An 18,628-nucleotide genomic window follows, 5' to 3' on the forward strand; every position below is an offset into this window, starting at 1 on the left:
TGATGAAGCTTCAAGCTTTCCCTCACTCTCTCTCTTTGGGGCAGCCCCTCTGCTGCGGCTTCCCCTATTTCATTGTGCTTTCCTTTACCGTGATATCCGTGGGCTTGCATATTGATCGTGAGAGTGACAACGTTTGCATTTTTGTTTTTGGGTATTTCAGTGTTGTGGATTAATTCTTCAGCTACTTGTGTGCATTTTCCAAGGTCAGTAATTTTCTTTGGGCTACACTTATTTTCTTCATGGCTGAAAATTCAAACTCAAATGAATCCAACCCAAATTTGAAAATTACTTCAGAACTTTTTAAGGGTGAGAGCACTTATCTTTTTTGGTCCAATTTTGCAAAAATGTTTATTAGTGGAAAAAGAAAGTTGCCTTACCTAACTAGGTCAAAAAAGAAGGCTCCAAACAAAAATGACTCTAGTTATGAGGAATGGCAAACAAACAATGACCTCGTAAGGTTTTGGTTGTTGAATTAAATAGAAAGAAAATTAGCCAAAGGGCTTCAGTTTCTTTTTATTACTAATGCCATTTGGAATAAAGTCAGAGAATTATATGGCAACTTAAATAATGCTTCCAAGATATATCAAATTAAACAATATATTATGCATTTAAAAAAGGGAGAACAATCTGTTTGAGAATTAATTGGGACTGTGAGTGGCTTGTATGATGAACTTGATTATTATCTGCCTGCTACAACTAATATAAACACTTTTGAAACTCGTAAGGACCAAGAAATGACATTTGCCTTGCTTTCGGCTTTGGGTCCTAAGTATGAAAATGTCAGAGTTAGGTACTCTCAACACCTACCATGCCAGATTTTAGCACTGTTTGTTCCATTCTTTCTAGATAAGAGACACGATGTGTTGTAATGTCAGATGATGCTAAAAATAAAATTGATGTATTTGATCACTCTATCTTGAAATCTGAAAGTATTGAAGGGCCTAGAAAAGCCTTACCATCTAAGAATACTTTTTCTCATAGCAAAGGGAAGAATGGAAATCAACCTTACTGTACTGACTGCTAAAAGAAAGAGCATGCAATAGAAAATTGTTGGAAATTGCATCCAAAAAAAAAAATACAATTCCAAACAAAAAGAAAGATGCCCAATCAGGCTGAGAACAATACTCAACAAACCCTTGATAAATTGGCTCAACTCCTTCAAAATTTTGGTAAGGCTTATGTTGCATCTAATTCCCAAAGTTTCAGTAGTGAGCTACGTAACTCTTTTTTACTTTATCATTCTTTATCTTCTTGGATTATTGATTCTGATGCCACTGACCATACGACAGGATCTAAACAAGTTCTAACTCAATATCATACCGCTCAAAAAAAGACTCATGTTACTATTGCTAATGGGTCCATGGTTTCTGTTAAGGAAGTGGAAAAACAATAGTTTCTCACAATCATCCTAGTACTGATGTTCTGTACTGACCTGATTTCTCATCAAACCTCCTTTTTGTTAATAAAATTACACAAAATCTTAATTGCAATGTTATTTTCTCTCCTACCAATTCACGACCAGGCCACAGGGAGGATGATTGGTGAGGGTCGGTTAGAACAAGGTCTTTATATATTGGATATCCATTCAAAAGCGTTGGTTTCTAATAATAAGAAGGTAACAAAGAGCCAGTGGTGACATTGACGTTTTGGTCATCCTTCAGATGGAGTACAAAGAGTTCTCTTTCCTCATTTGCATTTGGAGTATGAAAATTGTGATACCTGTCAGTTTGCTAAACATACTCGTTTTCCTTTTAAGAGTTCAAGTAGGATTTCCTCGACTTCTTTTAATCTGATTCATTTTGATGTATGGGGACCTGCACCTATCCCCTCATATCGAGGACACCATTATTTTTTAACTTTTAATGATGATCTCAAGAACTACTTGGGTTTATCTTTTGCAAACTAAGGATCAAGTTTTCCCAACTTTTCATCATGTTTTTTATCTAAAAGATCTCGAGAAAAGTATTTTTTGGGTATTGAAGTTGCATACTAAAAAAGGGCACTTTCATGTCTCAAAGAAAATATACTTTGGATTTGCTAAAAGAAATTGGTAAATTAAGCGCTCGTCCTATTGAAACACCAGTTGAAATAAATAAAAAATTAACTCTTGATGATGGAGAACCAATCAAAGATATTTCAAGATATCAACGACTTGTGGAAAAATTAATTTATCTAACTATCACTAGACCAGACATCACTCATGTTGTGAGTCTAGTTAGTCGGTTCATGCATGGACCTTGCACCACACACATGGAAGTTGTCAAAAGGATATTAAAGTATCTTAAAAGTTCTCGAGGAAATGGAATTCTAATGAAGAAAAATGGCCATACTAATATTATGGGATATTGTGATGCTGATTGGGCAGGAGATCCTTCTTATAGGAAATCCACTATAGGATTTTGTACTTTTATTGGAGGAAATTTAGTCACTTGGAAGAGTAAAAAATAAAGCGTTGTAGCTAGATCTAATGCTGAAGCTGAATACCGAGCTATGGGTTCTGCAGTGTGTGAACTAATCTGGCTCAAGGCGCTTCTTCAGAATCTTGGTTTCAAAAACTCCACTCCAATTAAGCTCCCTTGTAATAAGCAAGCCGCTATTAACATAGCATCAAACCCTGTGTTCCATGAATGAATTATGCATATTGAGGCTGACTGTATTCAAGACAAGATCATTCAAACTCCTTACATCAACAGTGGAAACCAACTTGCATACATTTTTACAAAACCTATCGGGAAGGAGAAATTTAAAGAAATTCTTAATAAGTTAGGTGCTTTCAATCTTTGCGCACCAACTTGATGGGGAGTATCGGAATAGTTGACTGTAACCTTGTTGACAAGTTGTATATATCGGTTACCTCAAAATCTGGAGTTTCTCTCTATCACCTCTATCACCTTCTATTTTTTACTTTTATCTCTATGTTGAAGTTGTAATGTATATAATGTAAGGGAAACAAGGAGTTATGTGATAATAACAATCAATCTCCATTCTCTTGGATGTAGGCAAATACACCGAACCATATAATTCTTTTCTTATTCTTATCTTTATCAAGATGTTCGAGCCCTTAGGAATAGTTAGCTGGTTTACTTTCATAAGGGTTTAGTCATGTCAATCTGATTTAGGATATTTATTTTTACTGTCAAGTGTTTATACTAAAAAATGAGGGTAGGGAACTTGGTCCCCACCTTGATTTCGGGTGAAAACATGCCGAAAAGTTAATAGAGAAAGGGCCAAGTCAAATTATGTTCCAGGCAAGAATCGGACCACAACGTCGTATCCCGCTCGGACCATCAGCAAAGCTGGCTTCTCGTACGCCTTAACCTTGGAGTTCAAGAGAGGTTTTGAAGTTGTTTAATGAAAAGATGATGAGGTTTAATGAATATTTTTTTTTTTAGAAATAGAAAAAGAATAGAATAAAGCAATAAATAAACTAAAGAGGCTAATACATATACAACGAAAGAATTACACAATGCTCATTAATAGCAAAAAAAAACATGGGAAACAAGATTAAATGAGATTAATAAATGACAATAAAAGAAGATAAAAGGAGAAAGAAATGATACTAGAGACTGAGCCCCTAGGCCCGACGCCCAGAGCCAGAGCCAGAGCCAGCGCCAATAAGAGTAGATTATTGCACGGTCAATCCCGTTCCTTCGGGTTTAAACGGGAAAGTGCATATAGGTGGAAGAGGGCCTGGGAGGTCAAATTATCTGGACCACCTTCAAGTTAAAGTGTAGCTTTAGTAGTGTAAGAGTGCGGGTTTTAAGGATTAGATAGGGTTCGGGCTCAGTCTAGGTTTGGTTTGACAGAGCTTTTGTGCTTTTGTAAAAATCCCGGCCCTTGGACAAAGCTTAGGCACTTAATATGAAAGTTTTGCTCCTGAAACTCAATGTCAAGTGCCTTATTTACAGGAAAAACAATCTTAAAATCACCATTGGATCATTTTTGGTTCACATTGGCCCTTCAAATTTTGTCACTTTGGCGCCACTAGCAATGACATCAAACTCACACTAATTAGCATTAATTACGGTCAATAGAATTAATTGTTGCAAAATCACGTGATCTCGCATGGGTACAACTTTGTGGATTGAGTGGCAAAATCTTGCTGCCACTGGCAATGGCGTTAGCGCCAGTTGGGGCCACTTCACAACAAAATCGGCCACATGCTATCTTCCAGGCGTTATTTCGTAAAATTATTGGACCAATCAGAGTATGTTGCATTCTGACTTCCTTTGGCGCCGTTCTGAGCTGTGATGGTGTTAGTTAACCATTTGGACTCCATCGTACAATCGTCAACTAATTTGACGTTTTCTTGACTAATCTAAGGTTGGCACGCCCTTCCGTACTGATATGTCAATACCCACCGACACACGTTAATCTGTACTAGCATGCAATACAGGGTCGTACATCTAACTTGTTCTCATTTTGACTGTCAGGGGGCCTAACACAGGTCCAAGGGGTGTCGTCATCGGGCCCTTCTCTGTCTATTCGTGTCGCTTTTGTGTCTTACCACCTTTTTTCTCGAAGGAGTAAAAAATACTATGATGGTTCAGTTGCTTTTGAATTTTTCATTCAGCAATTCCAAAGTTTCTTTCTGATCCAATCAAATAAAAAAAGACAAAAAGAATCATTTTTCTTTTACTTTCTCCCTCTTTTCTTTCATTTTCTCCCTCTTTTCTTTCATAAAAATACAAAAGAGACTTTTGGTGTAGGAGAAAAAAGGTTTGTGACATTGAAATGGACCCCCAAAACATAAGAAACAACTTTCCTGACAATTACTTGGTTCAAAGAGCCCTAAGGGGTTCCTGGTCTTTTATCAGCTTCAAAATCTTAGATGACAAAGAGAGAGTGTAGGTTCATTATCTTCCTGATGCCACCTTTGAGAGTTGCGTCGACGCCACTAGCAATGGCGTCGGGACCTTTTACTTTTGAAATGCCTTCAACTAGGTACTCATGGGTTCCGATTTGCCCTATCTTGCTTTTCTTCTTTAGAGCTTTGGGCTCAGCTGAGCAATGTGGGGCACATGGAGGTCAGATGGGTCAAGACAGGTGTGAGTGGTTCAAGTATTAAGGGGTTTGCCCAGGGTACTTTGGTCTTCCAAAGCTTCTTTGATTGGGATCGAGGTGTCTACACTAAGAAAAATAGAAACAGTCCAAGAACTTAAAATAAACTTCCACTATAATTTTTAGCACAAAATAAATTCTTGAAAATTCATAGAAAATAAAAAATAATACTAAAAATTAATTAAAACTATTGGAAAGACTTACTGGAAGATATCTGGAGTTATCCTACTAGGTATTGGTACACCCCAAACCTGATTCACTTATTGATAGTGTCTTTTTACTCCTTAAAGTGTTATTAAAAATTATGAGATAGGATAGCATTGTAGGTAATACTTCTTTGTTATAGGGTTTTAGACAGCTCAAAAATTAACTAGGGTTTATAGAAATTATTTAGGAACAAAATTGGGTCGAATCTGTGAGTTGATCTCTCTAAAAGCTAGGTTTCTCCCTTGTTTTCTTCAAAATACAATAGACCATTACTCTAGGATTTCATTGTAGCACCATCTATATTTTTCTTTAACACAAATATAGAGGAGAGAGTGGCGTACCTCCTTATGGGTAAAGAGAGGAGGTACGTGACTTTTAGCTTCTTTTGGAGAGAGAAAATTTAGGGTGGAGAGAGAGATATCATGGAGAAAAAAAATTGGGCCTTAGAGAGAAAACAATATCTAGGGTTTGAAAGAGAAATCTCTTCTAATGAGAGAAAAGGCTAAAATCTTGTTTAAATAGAAATATGATCTATTTTTTATTTTGAATAGAATTTCAATTTAAGCATGCGTTATCCAATTTTCAAGTAGACATTTAGGATAAATAAGAAATCTATGGGGTGAGAGATATTTAATCAGAGTCATACATCTCACTCATCAGAAATCATGCTTTTGGGTAGAAAGATAGGAACTTTCTCCCCTTAGATTTTGATCCAGGTCCAACTCTTTTTTAAAATTAAAATGCAATCAAATTTAAACATTATCTAGATCTCCTATTAGATAGGAAACCAAATCTTATTTTAAATCAAAATATTTCATATCTATAACTAATACAAATTTTTACATTTTTATATTGTGCACCATATTTTTAAGTACACACATATATAAAATTTCGTTATCTGATTTCTAAAAAAAATTGAAATTTAAATAGTGATATTTATTTTAAACCACCCGATGACTATATTATTATTCATTAAGTGTCTTTTAGTTTTTTCCTATAAATATATATATATATATATATATATATATATATATATATATAAAGATGCTAGGGTGTGAGCTCACTAGCTCACAAGAAAAAATGAGCCTAATAGCCCAGATTGTATATGGGCTGATTTGACAATCACGGATGTCTGGTAGTATTTGAATTTTAATATTTTTTATACAAGTAAAAATCACTTAAAATTTGGAGTGTATATACATAAAAAATAGGTGAATCTTCAAAAAATATATAAAAAAAATATTTTACATGAAATAAATTGTCCAAAATACCCCTGAAAGGTTTTGGCCAAATGTTTTCTACAAATTTTTTTTTTATAATTTTGTTAGGTGCGGCTTGATTAGAAGAACACAGGTCTAAAATTTAAATTTATTTGGATTTGTAGAAAAAAAAATTAAAATTCAAACACTACTGGATATCCGTGATCGTCAGATCGTTAGGCTCATTTTTTCCTGTGAGCTAGTGGGCTCACCCAAGCTTTTTCTATATATATATATATATATATATATATATATATATATATATATATATATATATATATATATATATATATATATATATATATATATATATATATATATATATATATATGTGTGTGTGTGTGTGTGTGGAAAAGGCTGAGATTAGCCCACTAGCTCATGTGAACATATGTGTTCATATGAGCTCAATGGTCCAGATTGAATCCGAGCCGATCTGACGGTCACGATTTCATTTCGTATTTTAATTTATTTTTTTTTATGAATCCAAATAATTTAAAATTTTAGGCTTGTATTATTAAAAAATAGGAGAATCTAATAAAAATATCAAAAAAATAATTTACTAGAAATAAATTAACCAAAATATCCTTAAAACGTTTCGAGGGTATTTTGATCAATGTATTTTTATGAATTATTTTTAAAATATTTTTTATTAGGTGCGCCTTGATGAGAAGAATAGATGCCTAAAATTTCAAGTTATTTGGATTCGTAAAAAAAAAAATTAAAATTCAAATACAAAATAAAGTCGTGCACGTCAGATAGGCCCAGATTCAATATGGCCCATTGGGCTCATATGTTCATATGAGCTAGTGGTCTAATCTCAGCATTTTCTTATATATATATAAATGTGTGTGTGTGTATGTGTTATCAAACACAGTATCTAGAATTTATTTAAACCTTCCGGCACAAAATATTCAACTTTCCAAAAGATATCTTTCAGAAAAACAAACGCACCCTAAAGGAGGAGGAAAATTTCGTAGGCACTCTATATGTTCTTGATAAAATAATGTCTCAAAATTGAACAAAAAGTGTCCAATTTTTAGGCAATGAAATCTAAGTTTTTAAGGATTCTAAATCTAAGTTTCATCTTTTTAAAATATTCATCTAGTGATCCTAAAATCATTACAAATTTTAGGTCGAAAGAAGTTTCCAAACTAGTACTTTTTCTTAAGAGTGTAAACGGATAATATTCCGCATGAGTGTGTTAAATACATCCCTTCAACACAAATAAAATAAAATAAAAATTTGTATAGAACCCCAATTTTTATTTCAATATCATGATAGCCGCTCCCCATTTTCTTTTATTCAGAAGGCATTAAATTTTGACTAAATATATCATCATACCCTCCGTCCTCTTTTCTCATATTTTTCATCCAAAATTTAGTATTAACAATTTTACTTGTACCAAATAAAGACTTTCTCGATGAGAGAGCATATCCACAAAAGAGGACGGTGATGGTGCGTTGCTCACGATGAGAGAGAGAGAGGAAGCGAGATGATTTGGGTTGGGCGAGAGGTATAAGGAGGAAGAGAGAATCCTCATTTCGTATAAGTAAAATTATTAATATCCATTTCGAGGTGAAAAAAAGTGAGACAAGAGAGGAGGGAGGGTACAATGATATAGTAAATACGCTCCAAAACAAAACAAAAAGTTATAATGTTTTGAGCAAAAATACCCTTTAAAATAGTGTTTGACCGAGGGAACCATTTGCCAGACTGCTCTTCACTTGCTGGAGCCCATCATGAGATTGCCGAACCCGCAAAAGAGACATAAGCCAAAGTGCCCAATCGAGTGTGAAAAGTGCTGGCCGCGTGAAGACAAATCAAGCCACAACTACTAGACCGAGAAACGGATGTGCCGGACCCTTTGGTTAGAGTGTCGGACCGTAGGTAAATCACGTTGAGAAATGTGACTTTTTGACTAAAGGGTATTTTTATCGAAAAGAAGTTTGGTTGAGGAGTTGTCTAGAAAGTGTACTTGTGAGAGGTACATGCAAAATTTTTGTTTTTAAAAAAAACCAAATCAATATAAAAAGTCACAATTTCGATAATGCCACCTCAAAGAAAAAATTGGGTGGGGCCACTAAAATGGAAATTGGGTGCCAATATGAAATTTTTCCAATCAATAAAGCCAACCGATCATATTTTCCTAGTAGTATATTGTACATTCAATCTCTAGGTAAGATCCTACTCAGGCGTATGTTTAGGAATCCAAATTTAGGTATAACCTCAATCTAGTAACAATTCTTAAAATAAAAATAAAAATTATATGATTTTTGACTGTCCTTTCATCCAATTTTTAGATGGCCTAATCTAAGTATTAGGTATACTCATCCAATAATTGTAAAATGCATCCCAGAATTTCAAATCAAGAAATTTTCAAATAAAAAAAATATCCTCTAGGTCTTTGTCCAAAAGGAATAAATACTATATTGGACAAGAGCTGGAGCTCGCTATATATTCTCATAAATAAATGCTTAGACTTAAGGCACAACGACTTGAAGAATAATCATTTCCCTTTCTCAAAAATACTAGTAGTGTCAAATGCCTAAGGGAAAAGTTTATATAAGGTTGTAACCTTAAAATGTAGAATCACATATGTACCTCAAAAATCTATTGAAAATGTTGTTTTAATTTTGAAAAACCCTCTAAATAATCATCTCGACATCGAGATGTATGAATATGAAAAAAATTTTGAATCCAAAAAATAGTGCATCTTGCAACACATTATCTAGACCGTCCATTTTCAAGATTTTCATATATTTATAGATCTACTTGATTTTAACCATTTTTTAGATTTAAAATTTTCTAATTAGATATGAAAATAGTTTTAAGATAATCCTAAGAATTTTTTACAATAAAATTATATGTTATGATAAAATTTGGAGATGCACCTTAATTGGATTGTTTAAGGTTGCAACCTAATAGAAACCGCACCCTAAGCCTAAAAGCTAGGGTCAACTCTAATACTTTATACGTTGCAAAGTGATCCGGTCTTTTTTTTAATAGTATGCATTTCTCTAATATAATATTGTTACATGGTGAAGCATTGATAATGGCCTTTTGGCTTTCTCTCAAATTATTCCATGGACTTGTCTTCATACGTGGCTGAGACAATAGGCACCAGCTATGACCTAAATAATGGATATCGTTCATGTTGATGAGCAGCATATTTACTCGTGATTCTTTTCTAACTTTTTGGTGATGGTTATCAATTGTGGCACGTTTTATTGAGAGGAACATGAAGCAGATAGTGGCAATGGGGTTGTTTTTGTTAATGATTTTAAAATCAAACAAAGGGAAAAGAAGGGGGTTCAACTAGGGCCGGCAACGGCCCGGCCAGGGCCAGTCCTAGCCCTATCGCGGCCTTGTTTCCTTAAGGGCCAGCCTTAGCCCTATTTAGGCCGAGCAAAGAAAAAAAAGTTAAAGAACTAAAGGAAGAGTTGGGCTAAGACAGGACCTGCCGGGCCGGGCCTTTCTTGTCATGGTCTAGGCCCTGCCCTTGCACCACATTTTGTGGCCCAAGCCATAGAGTTTTAGGGCTAGGCCAAGCCGGGTTCCCTCCACCCATGGCCACCCCTAGATTGAACATGATGCCTAGAGTTTCTTTCCCTACGGTCCCAAATTAACATTCAAAATAAAAACTACAAGGACCTATCTATCATTAATTAAAGTTAACAACTCTTCAAAATACAAAAGTTAATGTAATAATGACTTGTAAATGATGGACATATATATGTTAACTACTTTTTATTAAAAAGTTATTTTTTATGATTACATTGGTTTTTTTTTTTCCAAATGGATTAGGAGTTCGCTTTTTGAAGGTATCAACGGGTGGTGTCAGTGGGATTGAAAGCTATAATGTGATAACTAGGTGTAATGGGATTGAAGGTATCAGCGGGTGGTGTCAGTAGGATTGAAAGCCATAATGTGATAACTAGGTATAGGGGTGCTACCACCATGACCCGGCCCCTTTCCTACATTGATCATTGTTTAAGTGTCTAGTTATAATTATTAATGAAATACAAAAGGTACTTTTGTCATTATAATAAGGATGCAATTGAAGTTTCACTAATGGAATTTGTATTAACAAAATTGCTTGACACTTATTTTCATTGTACTTTTTAAAATAATTTTAATGAACACTTACCTGATAATGAGGCTAGCTATAAAAATAACTTTTATACCAAAAAAATATATATACATATAAACACATATATATACACACACAAATATAAATGTGCATGCACACGCATTGTGTGGGGGTGGGCCAGTCAATGCCAATATTTGGGGTAGACGAACTAGAACCTAGAGCATTTTCATCATTATACTTGTTTGTATGATTTTTGTACAATTTTTCTTTTTCACTTGGTTGAGCTCATCTCTCCCATGAATTTCAGCTCACAAAGATTAATACAAAATTTAAATAAAAAGAGCCCATTCATACTAGATTTTAGATAAGCTCGGATTGAATATGAGCCATTTGCTGTGTGTCTATCCGAATTTTGAAATTTAACCTCAATCAAGTGACCAACCTCAAAAAAATTAAAAAAATAAAAAGAATTTGATACATACTTTATTTGGTCCTGAAAAGAATGTCTTAAAATTGAACAGCGACCATCCAATTTTTGGACTATCAGATCTAAACGTTTACGAGCTCACCATCCAAATTTATTTGTTTACATACTCATTTAAGGATTTTGAATTATATCCAGAATTTTGAGTTAAAAAAAAACCAATCGAATAAATATATACCATTCTCCATGGGAAGAGTACGTTCATATCAAAGAGAGAGAAAATCCTTTTATCCTTGTTAGATTTTAAAGCGAGAAACGGCGGTTTGAGAGCTGAGAGAGACATCCAAGAGCAAAGAAAAGTAGGAGTTAGAAAATGAAGATGAATAGTGGCCTAGGCTTTTTGGCAAGCTAATACCCCAAAAAAAGAAAAGTGGACTAAGATTTTCTAGTAAAAATATCTAGGGATAATCATAAGAGACTGCATACTATACGATTATTTTGTTGTAAGGAGGTCATAATCATGTTTAATTGTTAGCTTACGGTGTGTCATAAAATTCAAAAAACTTTTTTCAACTTTTGAACTAAATTAACAGCACGAGCGCAATGAATTTGCCGGATTTCCGATTTAGTAGCCAAGAGACCAAGAGTAATTATGACCACTTTGTAACTTCGGTAGCTATTGAATTACTTTTTCTAATCATAAATACCCTATATCATAATCTAGATTTCTAATGCAAGATCATGCCATGAGGCCTCACATGTACTATATTTTTATCTTTTAATCTAATCAATATTTTTCCTAAAAATACTATGTGGTGTTTATCTTTAAAAAGCTTTTTAGTGAGAGAAAATACTTTTTTCAACGGATAGTATATAATTACCCATCTTTCAGGTATTGAGGCCCCTTCTCAAAGATTCCAAAAAAGAAAGCGGAATGTTGGAGAATGACTTCCTCCCACTCCTCTATAAATTAGGGTTTTATGGTCATGGAGAGGCACATAAAGAGAAACTAAAGTGTTCTCAATAGTTCTTGAAAAGCCTTGCGATTTACAGTCTAACGACACTGCCATCAATACCTGAGATTTTAGAGGGTCATCTCCTCTCCCTTTAAAGTTTAATATACACAGCAGTGAAAATGGTTTCTTTCTTGTATTTTCTTAAAATTTGGGGGGGAGTGGTGAGAAATTCTAAAAAATGAAAGCACATAGACTAGCTGCCAATGGGCCAGGCCAATCCTAGCCCTAACCCAGCCCTATTCCCCTGAGGGCCTGCCCAAGCCTGGCCTTGGCCTTATCACGGCCAGCCTGATTAGGTAAAACTAAAAAACAATGCAAAAATGAGAGAGAAGAATCTGGCCTGTCTTGGCCTGGTGGCCCAGGCCCTAGTTTTTCAAAGCCAGGACAGGGTCACCCGGCCCATTGCCACCAAAGTGAAAAAGGACAAGGCACTAGGGAGCCAGCGAGAAAGCCCAGGAAAGAGTATTGGCAGCTTAGGAGTTGGTAGTGTGTTCGGACCTTAGCCCCCTTTCCTTGTCCCTTTCTTCTTGTCTTTCTCTGTCTTGACTTGCTCAAACCCATTTCTCTTCTCACCTTGCTTTGAAAACTCCGATTCCTCATGTTTCACTAAAAACTATTTGATATCTCAGGTGTAAGACCCACTTGATAATAATAAAAATAAATGCTTAATTGTGATTAACTTCCATGGATCTCTCTCTTTCCCATTATCATCTCCTAAGACTTCCCTCCTCCTCTAAGACCAGACATCAACCTCCGGAGAGAAGATGAGACATCAACCTATGGAGAGAAGATGAGTGCCGAAAAGAGCACAAGTTTTAAGCCCTCTTGGTTTTGAGGTCAGTGATTCTATTTTTCTTTGCTTCTCGTTTTATTTTCTATTTTGGAAAAAAATTTATATAGAGTTAGTCTCTAAACATGAAATTAGAGTCAACTTCAAAAATTTCACTAGAAGAGGTTGTTTTGATGCCCATATATCCTTAAATTGATCATCTCGACATCAAGATGCATGGACATGAAAAAAAAAAATAGACTTCAAGTTTTGAAAATAGTTTATCTTATAATGTATTTTTGGACAGTCAATTTTTAAGTTTTCATAGATCTGCTTGATGTACACTATTTTTTAAGCTTTAAATTTTATAATTAAATATAAAAATATATTTTAAGGCTATCACAGAGATTTCCAGTATTGAAACTACATTTCTCGTTATTATTTGAAGGTTCGCTTTACTTTGATTATTTAGAGCCTCGGCTCCATACAAACCGCGCCCTTCTAGTTTTCTTTGCCTGTGTTTCATTATCAGATGCACTAAGTGATGAACAATTATGTTTCAAGCTTACTGAATTGCTTTGCCTGGCACTTGTCTCACCTCTCTCTTTCTCTAGAACTCTCAGTTTCTCTCTCTCTCTAGAACTCTCATATTCTTGAGTCCAAGGCGTAAATTTTATGAATCGGGCGTTGATGATTATAAAAGGACAATCCGTATGTTCAAATACTATTGCTGAACTACAAAAAAAAAAAAAAAAACAAAAACTTATGTAGAGAGAGAATGCTGTAAGGATGGGACAATTGCATTAATTGAAATTGTGTACATCGAAAAGTAAGGGATTTGTATGCTACGAGACAATTTAGTTTTGTGGATGTTACAATTATTTATAGCTGTTATATGTGAAATTGAATGGCTTAGATGTGTTATGAAGTTCAAGAATATATTTTTAACTTTGAGTCTAGTCAATGACACTCTTACAACTACTCAATTTGAAATCGTGATTATAACCTCATTATCCTAAAAATAAATGGTTAATGGTCTCTCTATATACCTTTCCCAAAATTTAAAGGAAAAAGTTTACTTAAAGGTGAGACCCTAATCAATCAAATTAAGGCGCACGTCAAAAATTCATAAGAAAATATTGTTTTGATGCTGGAAATCCCTCAATTCGATCATCTCGATGAACATGAAAAAAATAAATTTCAAGTATTAGAAATAGTGCATCTTGTAATGTATTATCTAGACTATCAATATATTAGATTTTTAAGTGCTCATGGATCAGTTTGATCGCACTATTTTTTTAAATTTTTAATTTTATAATTAGAAATAAAAGTAAATTCTTAGGCCATCATAAAGATTTATGTTATCAAAACAACATAATTCGACACACTATTTGAACGTGCACCCTACTTTATTTTTATACAAACCACATCCTATAACTATTGGGGTATGTAAAAAATTATATCAGGACGTAGTTTCTATGAGTCCCTAGACTTAAGTGTAGAAATGCGACAATAATTTATTTTTAAAATAAAATTTGACAGCCGATTCTCAAAGAATGTATAATTCCTAACATAAAGATTATTTACTAATACACAAAAACAAAATAAATAAAATGGTATTTTTTGGAAGGAAATACTTGAGCCTTTGATTTTTTTTTTTTTTTTTTTTTTTTTTTTCTGAAGGACTGTCACTTACATCCATCTTTGGATGGATGGCTTATGCCTTAGGGGACAAAAATGTAGGAATGCATCCCCCAATGCATGAACTACTTTTCCATTCTATTATAGGTGCAAGCATACAGATGCATTCGTAGGTATAGAGGTAAGGTGTACCTTCAAATGTTATCATGTATATAATTTTGATGTAAAATGTTCTTAGGATTATCTCAAAATCTATTTGTATATATAATTAGAAAATTTTAAATTTAAAAAATGGTTAAAATCAAGTAGATCTATTAACATATGAAAATCTTGAAAACGGACGGTGTAGATAATATGTTGTAAAGCGTATTATTTCTGAGACTTAAAATCTTTTTATTTTTTGTAGTCATACATCTCGATGTCGAGATGATCAATCAAAGAGTTTTTCAACATTAAAACTACTTAAGCAATGTTAAGAGGTACATTGCTTAAGTTGTGCAAAAAAATTCACGATTCTTAAATTAGTTTCTTATATTTTAGCTCGGCATCAGTAAGAGCTTAAAGTCATTGTAACATTAAAGTATTATGAATAGTACTTACTACTTGAACAGGCAACTGATTGCATTGCAAAAATTTTAAATATAACAATTTAAAGTGATTTATATACAGACCTTAAAATTTTAGGTAAAATATAAATGCTCTGTTTATAGGCAGAAATTACAAGGAAGATCAGTCAATCAACTTTTTTTTATTTTTTCAAAATTGCTCCTCGGTCAACCCGAATTTTAATTTCTTTTTTTAGTTTTTCATTTAGTAGGAAAGTGCCCCATACTCTAAGGCATTGCACTACTAACAAAACAAATTTAAAAAGAATTAAAAATATAAAAAATCTGGTTGAATGAGGGGTAATTTTGAAAAAAAAAAAGATGTTTGACTGACCTTCTTTGTAATTTTCACATATAAGTTGAGCATTGCATATTTTACCTAAAAGTTTTAAAATATGTACTTAAATCTCTTAAATTTTTTACTTTTTTAGTGAAGAGCTCACATTTTTTTTTTTTTTTTATTATCTTTCATTGTGCAGAAAGCCATCTATCGTGAAAGAAAAACTTCACAGGACTCCAAAGCTAACATCTGTAGCATCAGATATAAGAGATTTGCTTTCTCTGTTAACACATGGAAATCCTCTCAAGATGCCTGCGTTGTATTTCCAATAAAACATCAGAAAGGCAAATATGACTCCTTAAATGAGCTTTCATGGATAAATCATGCTTCAACATACATATTATGCATGTGCACACACATACATAGAGATATGGTAGAGAGTGAGAGAGAAGATTCACGCTTGTGAGGGTTTTGTTGCTCCTTTCAGATCAGAAATGAACAAAGATTATCCATGGGAGTTTTTCACACTTAAACAGCTCCTTCAGGCGACAAACAACTTCCATAATGATAACAAGCTTGGAGAGGGAGGCTTTGGGAGCGTCTATTGGGGTCGAACTAGTGATGGATCAGAGGTAATCACGATTAATCTTCAAGAAACTTCTTTGTTATTCAATATTTCAATTCCTACATGTTAGCTATCAATTGTTAGAACTTACACGAGATTGGATTATGCAGATAGCGGTAAAACGTCTCAAATCTATGACAGCAAAAGCTGAAATGGAATTTGCTGTGGAAGTAGAGATACTAGGGAGGGTTCGACATAAGAATTTGTTGGGTCTACTAGGGTTTTATGCAGGTGGAGAAGAAAGGCTTATAGTCTATGATTACATGCCTAATCATAGCTTGATCACTCATCTCCATGGCCCCAAAGGTGCAGAGGCATTGTTGGATTGGCCTCGTAGGATGAACATCGCAATTGGATCTGCAGAAGGACTAGCGTATGTCACTGATCATATTTCATTCATACACAACTCAGTCATCAATGTTATTGATGTCGATATGCCCTATTGTAGATCGATTAAGTTTGGATCTCTAGAAAGGATTCAGCCTTGACCAAATCTTGGTTTGCCCAACAATTCAAAACTAAAATTCGCATATGTGTTCGTCATCGTAATGTTGTGGACGCTATAACTACAGCAAATTTGTATAATTTATCAAGTAAAACCAACTAAATCTGTTGTTGATTCTCACAAGCTGCCTTTTGAAACTTTGTATTCAGGTACTTGCACCATGAGGCGAACCCCCACATAATACACAGAGACATTAAGGCAAGCAATGTGTTGTTAGATTCTGATTTTCAACCAAAAGTTGCAGATTTCGGTTTTGCAAAGTTGATTCCAGAAGGTGTAAGCCATCTAACTACAAGGGTGAAGGGCACATTAGGCTATCTGGCACCTGAATATGCAATGTTGGGGAAAGTCTCAGAGAGTTGTGACGTTTATAGCTTCGGGATCCTACTGTTAGAGATAATCAGTGGGCGCAAGCCGATCGAGAAGTTGCCCGGTGGTATTAAAAGGGATATTGGCCAATGGGCAACTCCATTCTATGAGAAAGGAGATCTCCATCAAATTATCGATCCGAGGTTAAGGAGCAGTTTTGACAGGGCTCAGTTAAAGGTTGCTATTGAGGTAGCCATGAGATGCATAGAAAGCACTCCAGAACTAAGGCCTACAATGATTGAAATAGTTGATACATTGAAGGGTGGTGGGGAGAAGATGAAGAAGGAGATAAAAATAATGGAGCTTAGCAATTCTACAATTACTGATGATGATAGCTACTATTATGAAGAAAATGTAGTAAGAAGAACTGAAGTGAAAACAAGAATAAGATGAAGTGAAATTAGACTACAGAGGACTTGTATTTGTTGGATAAAGTTTGTATCATGCTTTAGATCCAAACAAAATGTAAACTTTCGATTCCTTCCATTAAAAAACAGGGCGTGATAAATATTGATAAAGTGGCACTGTCCATTCATCATAACATTTCAAAACCAGTGAAATAAAGGTACTGAAAATTTTGAAATACATGTATTGATCTATATGGATGACATCTCAAAGCTAATGTTTTTGCCTGATTGCTTCCTAGAGTGTAGCATGAGTGGTGAATTGGAAGCGCCATGGGAACATCCATGCAATTAAAATGATATATATATATATATATATAAGGGATTGCATACAATGAGACCATTTATCTTTTGTACAAGGAGGTCACAATTACTTATAACCATATGATGTGAAATTTGATAGCTTGGATGTGTCATAAAGTTCGAGAGAATTTCTTTTGAACTTTGAGCTTGGTCAATTGACTAAATGCAACCACCCAATGTCACATACGATAATCAAGATTAATTGTGACCATCTTATACCAAAGATAAATAGTCTCATTGTATACTTTTCCTAAATTTAAAAGATACAATGCTCTCAGGGAGTATATTGTCCGCTTAGTTCCTTGGATGAAAAGGAAGATTTTTTTTAATATGAAATTTTGGGGCCCACTCAAGAATCACTAGTTGATCATATTAAAAAAAAAAAACAAGATTTTGAGTTCTTTAATATTTGCATTTGGTTGTTCGAAAATTTGATAGTCTATGTTCAACTTTAGGACATACCATTTTTAGGGCTCATAGAGAAAGTATTTTATTTTTTCCTTTTTCCTTTCTTTTTTTTTCGTTTTTTGAGAAGGAGGGGAGGGGGGGGGGGGGGGAGAATTCGCCAATTGGTTGAAGAGGGTATTCTTGCAAAATTTTGGGTCCTCAAAATACGATTAGAGTTTTTCTTGAGAGAGAAAATCGAATAACAATGCTGCTCAAGAATCACCAGGAAATTGTTTTCATAAATAAATTGAAATTTTAGTTCATTAATACTCAGATCTTGATGGCTGAAAATTGGAGAATCTAATTACAATTTTAGGACATTATTTTTTTCATATCAAAAGAGTTTTTTTTTTTTAATTTATTCTTCTTCTTTTTTGGAGTCGATAGGTTCAAGAGGATGTATCCCCCAAAATTCAAGTAAAAGCAGTGGTTATACTATTCTCCCACAGAAGCATACTGGCCACCTAGACGTGGGTGAAAAAGCTAATTAAGAAAGACTTTGGAATTTGAATTTAGGGTCCACTTGAGAATCACAAGATAATTATTTTGAAACAAAAAAATTATATTTTCAGTCATTTGATACTTAGATCTAGCTGCCTGAAAATTAAGGAGTCTCAGTTCAA

At 34.1% G+C, this 18,628-nt stretch overlaps 1 protein-coding gene across 2 annotated transcripts; it reads left to right on the plus strand.

Moving 5' to 3' along the window:
- Positions 1–12,584: 12,584 nt before the first annotated feature.
- LOC18424493 (PTI1-like tyrosine-protein kinase At3g15890) lies at positions 12,585–17,386 on the plus strand. Of its 2 annotated transcripts, XM_088848473.1 has the most exons (5): positions 12,585–12,893; positions 15,552–15,696; positions 15,840–15,984; positions 16,088–16,350; positions 16,632–17,386. In XM_088848473.1, exons 2-5 carry the CDS (start codon positions 15,644–15,646, stop codon positions 17,242–17,244), a joined length of 1,074 nt encoding a protein of 357 aa, XP_088704599.1. In that variant the 5' UTR covers positions 12,585–12,893; positions 15,552–15,643; the 3' UTR covers positions 17,245–17,386. The 2 variants fall into 2 exon arrangements, with proteins under 2 accessions (XP_088704599.1, XP_006829142.1); XM_006829079.3 differs by lacking the exon at positions 15,552–15,696.
- Positions 17,387–18,628: the final 1,242 nt, after the last annotated feature.

This window comes from Amborella trichopoda, chromosome 9 (assembly GCF_054954075.1).
Source record: "Amborella trichopoda isolate Santa Cruz 75 chromosome 9, AtrichopodaSantaCruz75HAP2 v2.0, whole genome shotgun sequence".
Classification (NCBI taxonomy): Eukaryota; Viridiplantae; Streptophyta; class Magnoliopsida; order Amborellales; family Amborellaceae; genus Amborella; species Amborella trichopoda.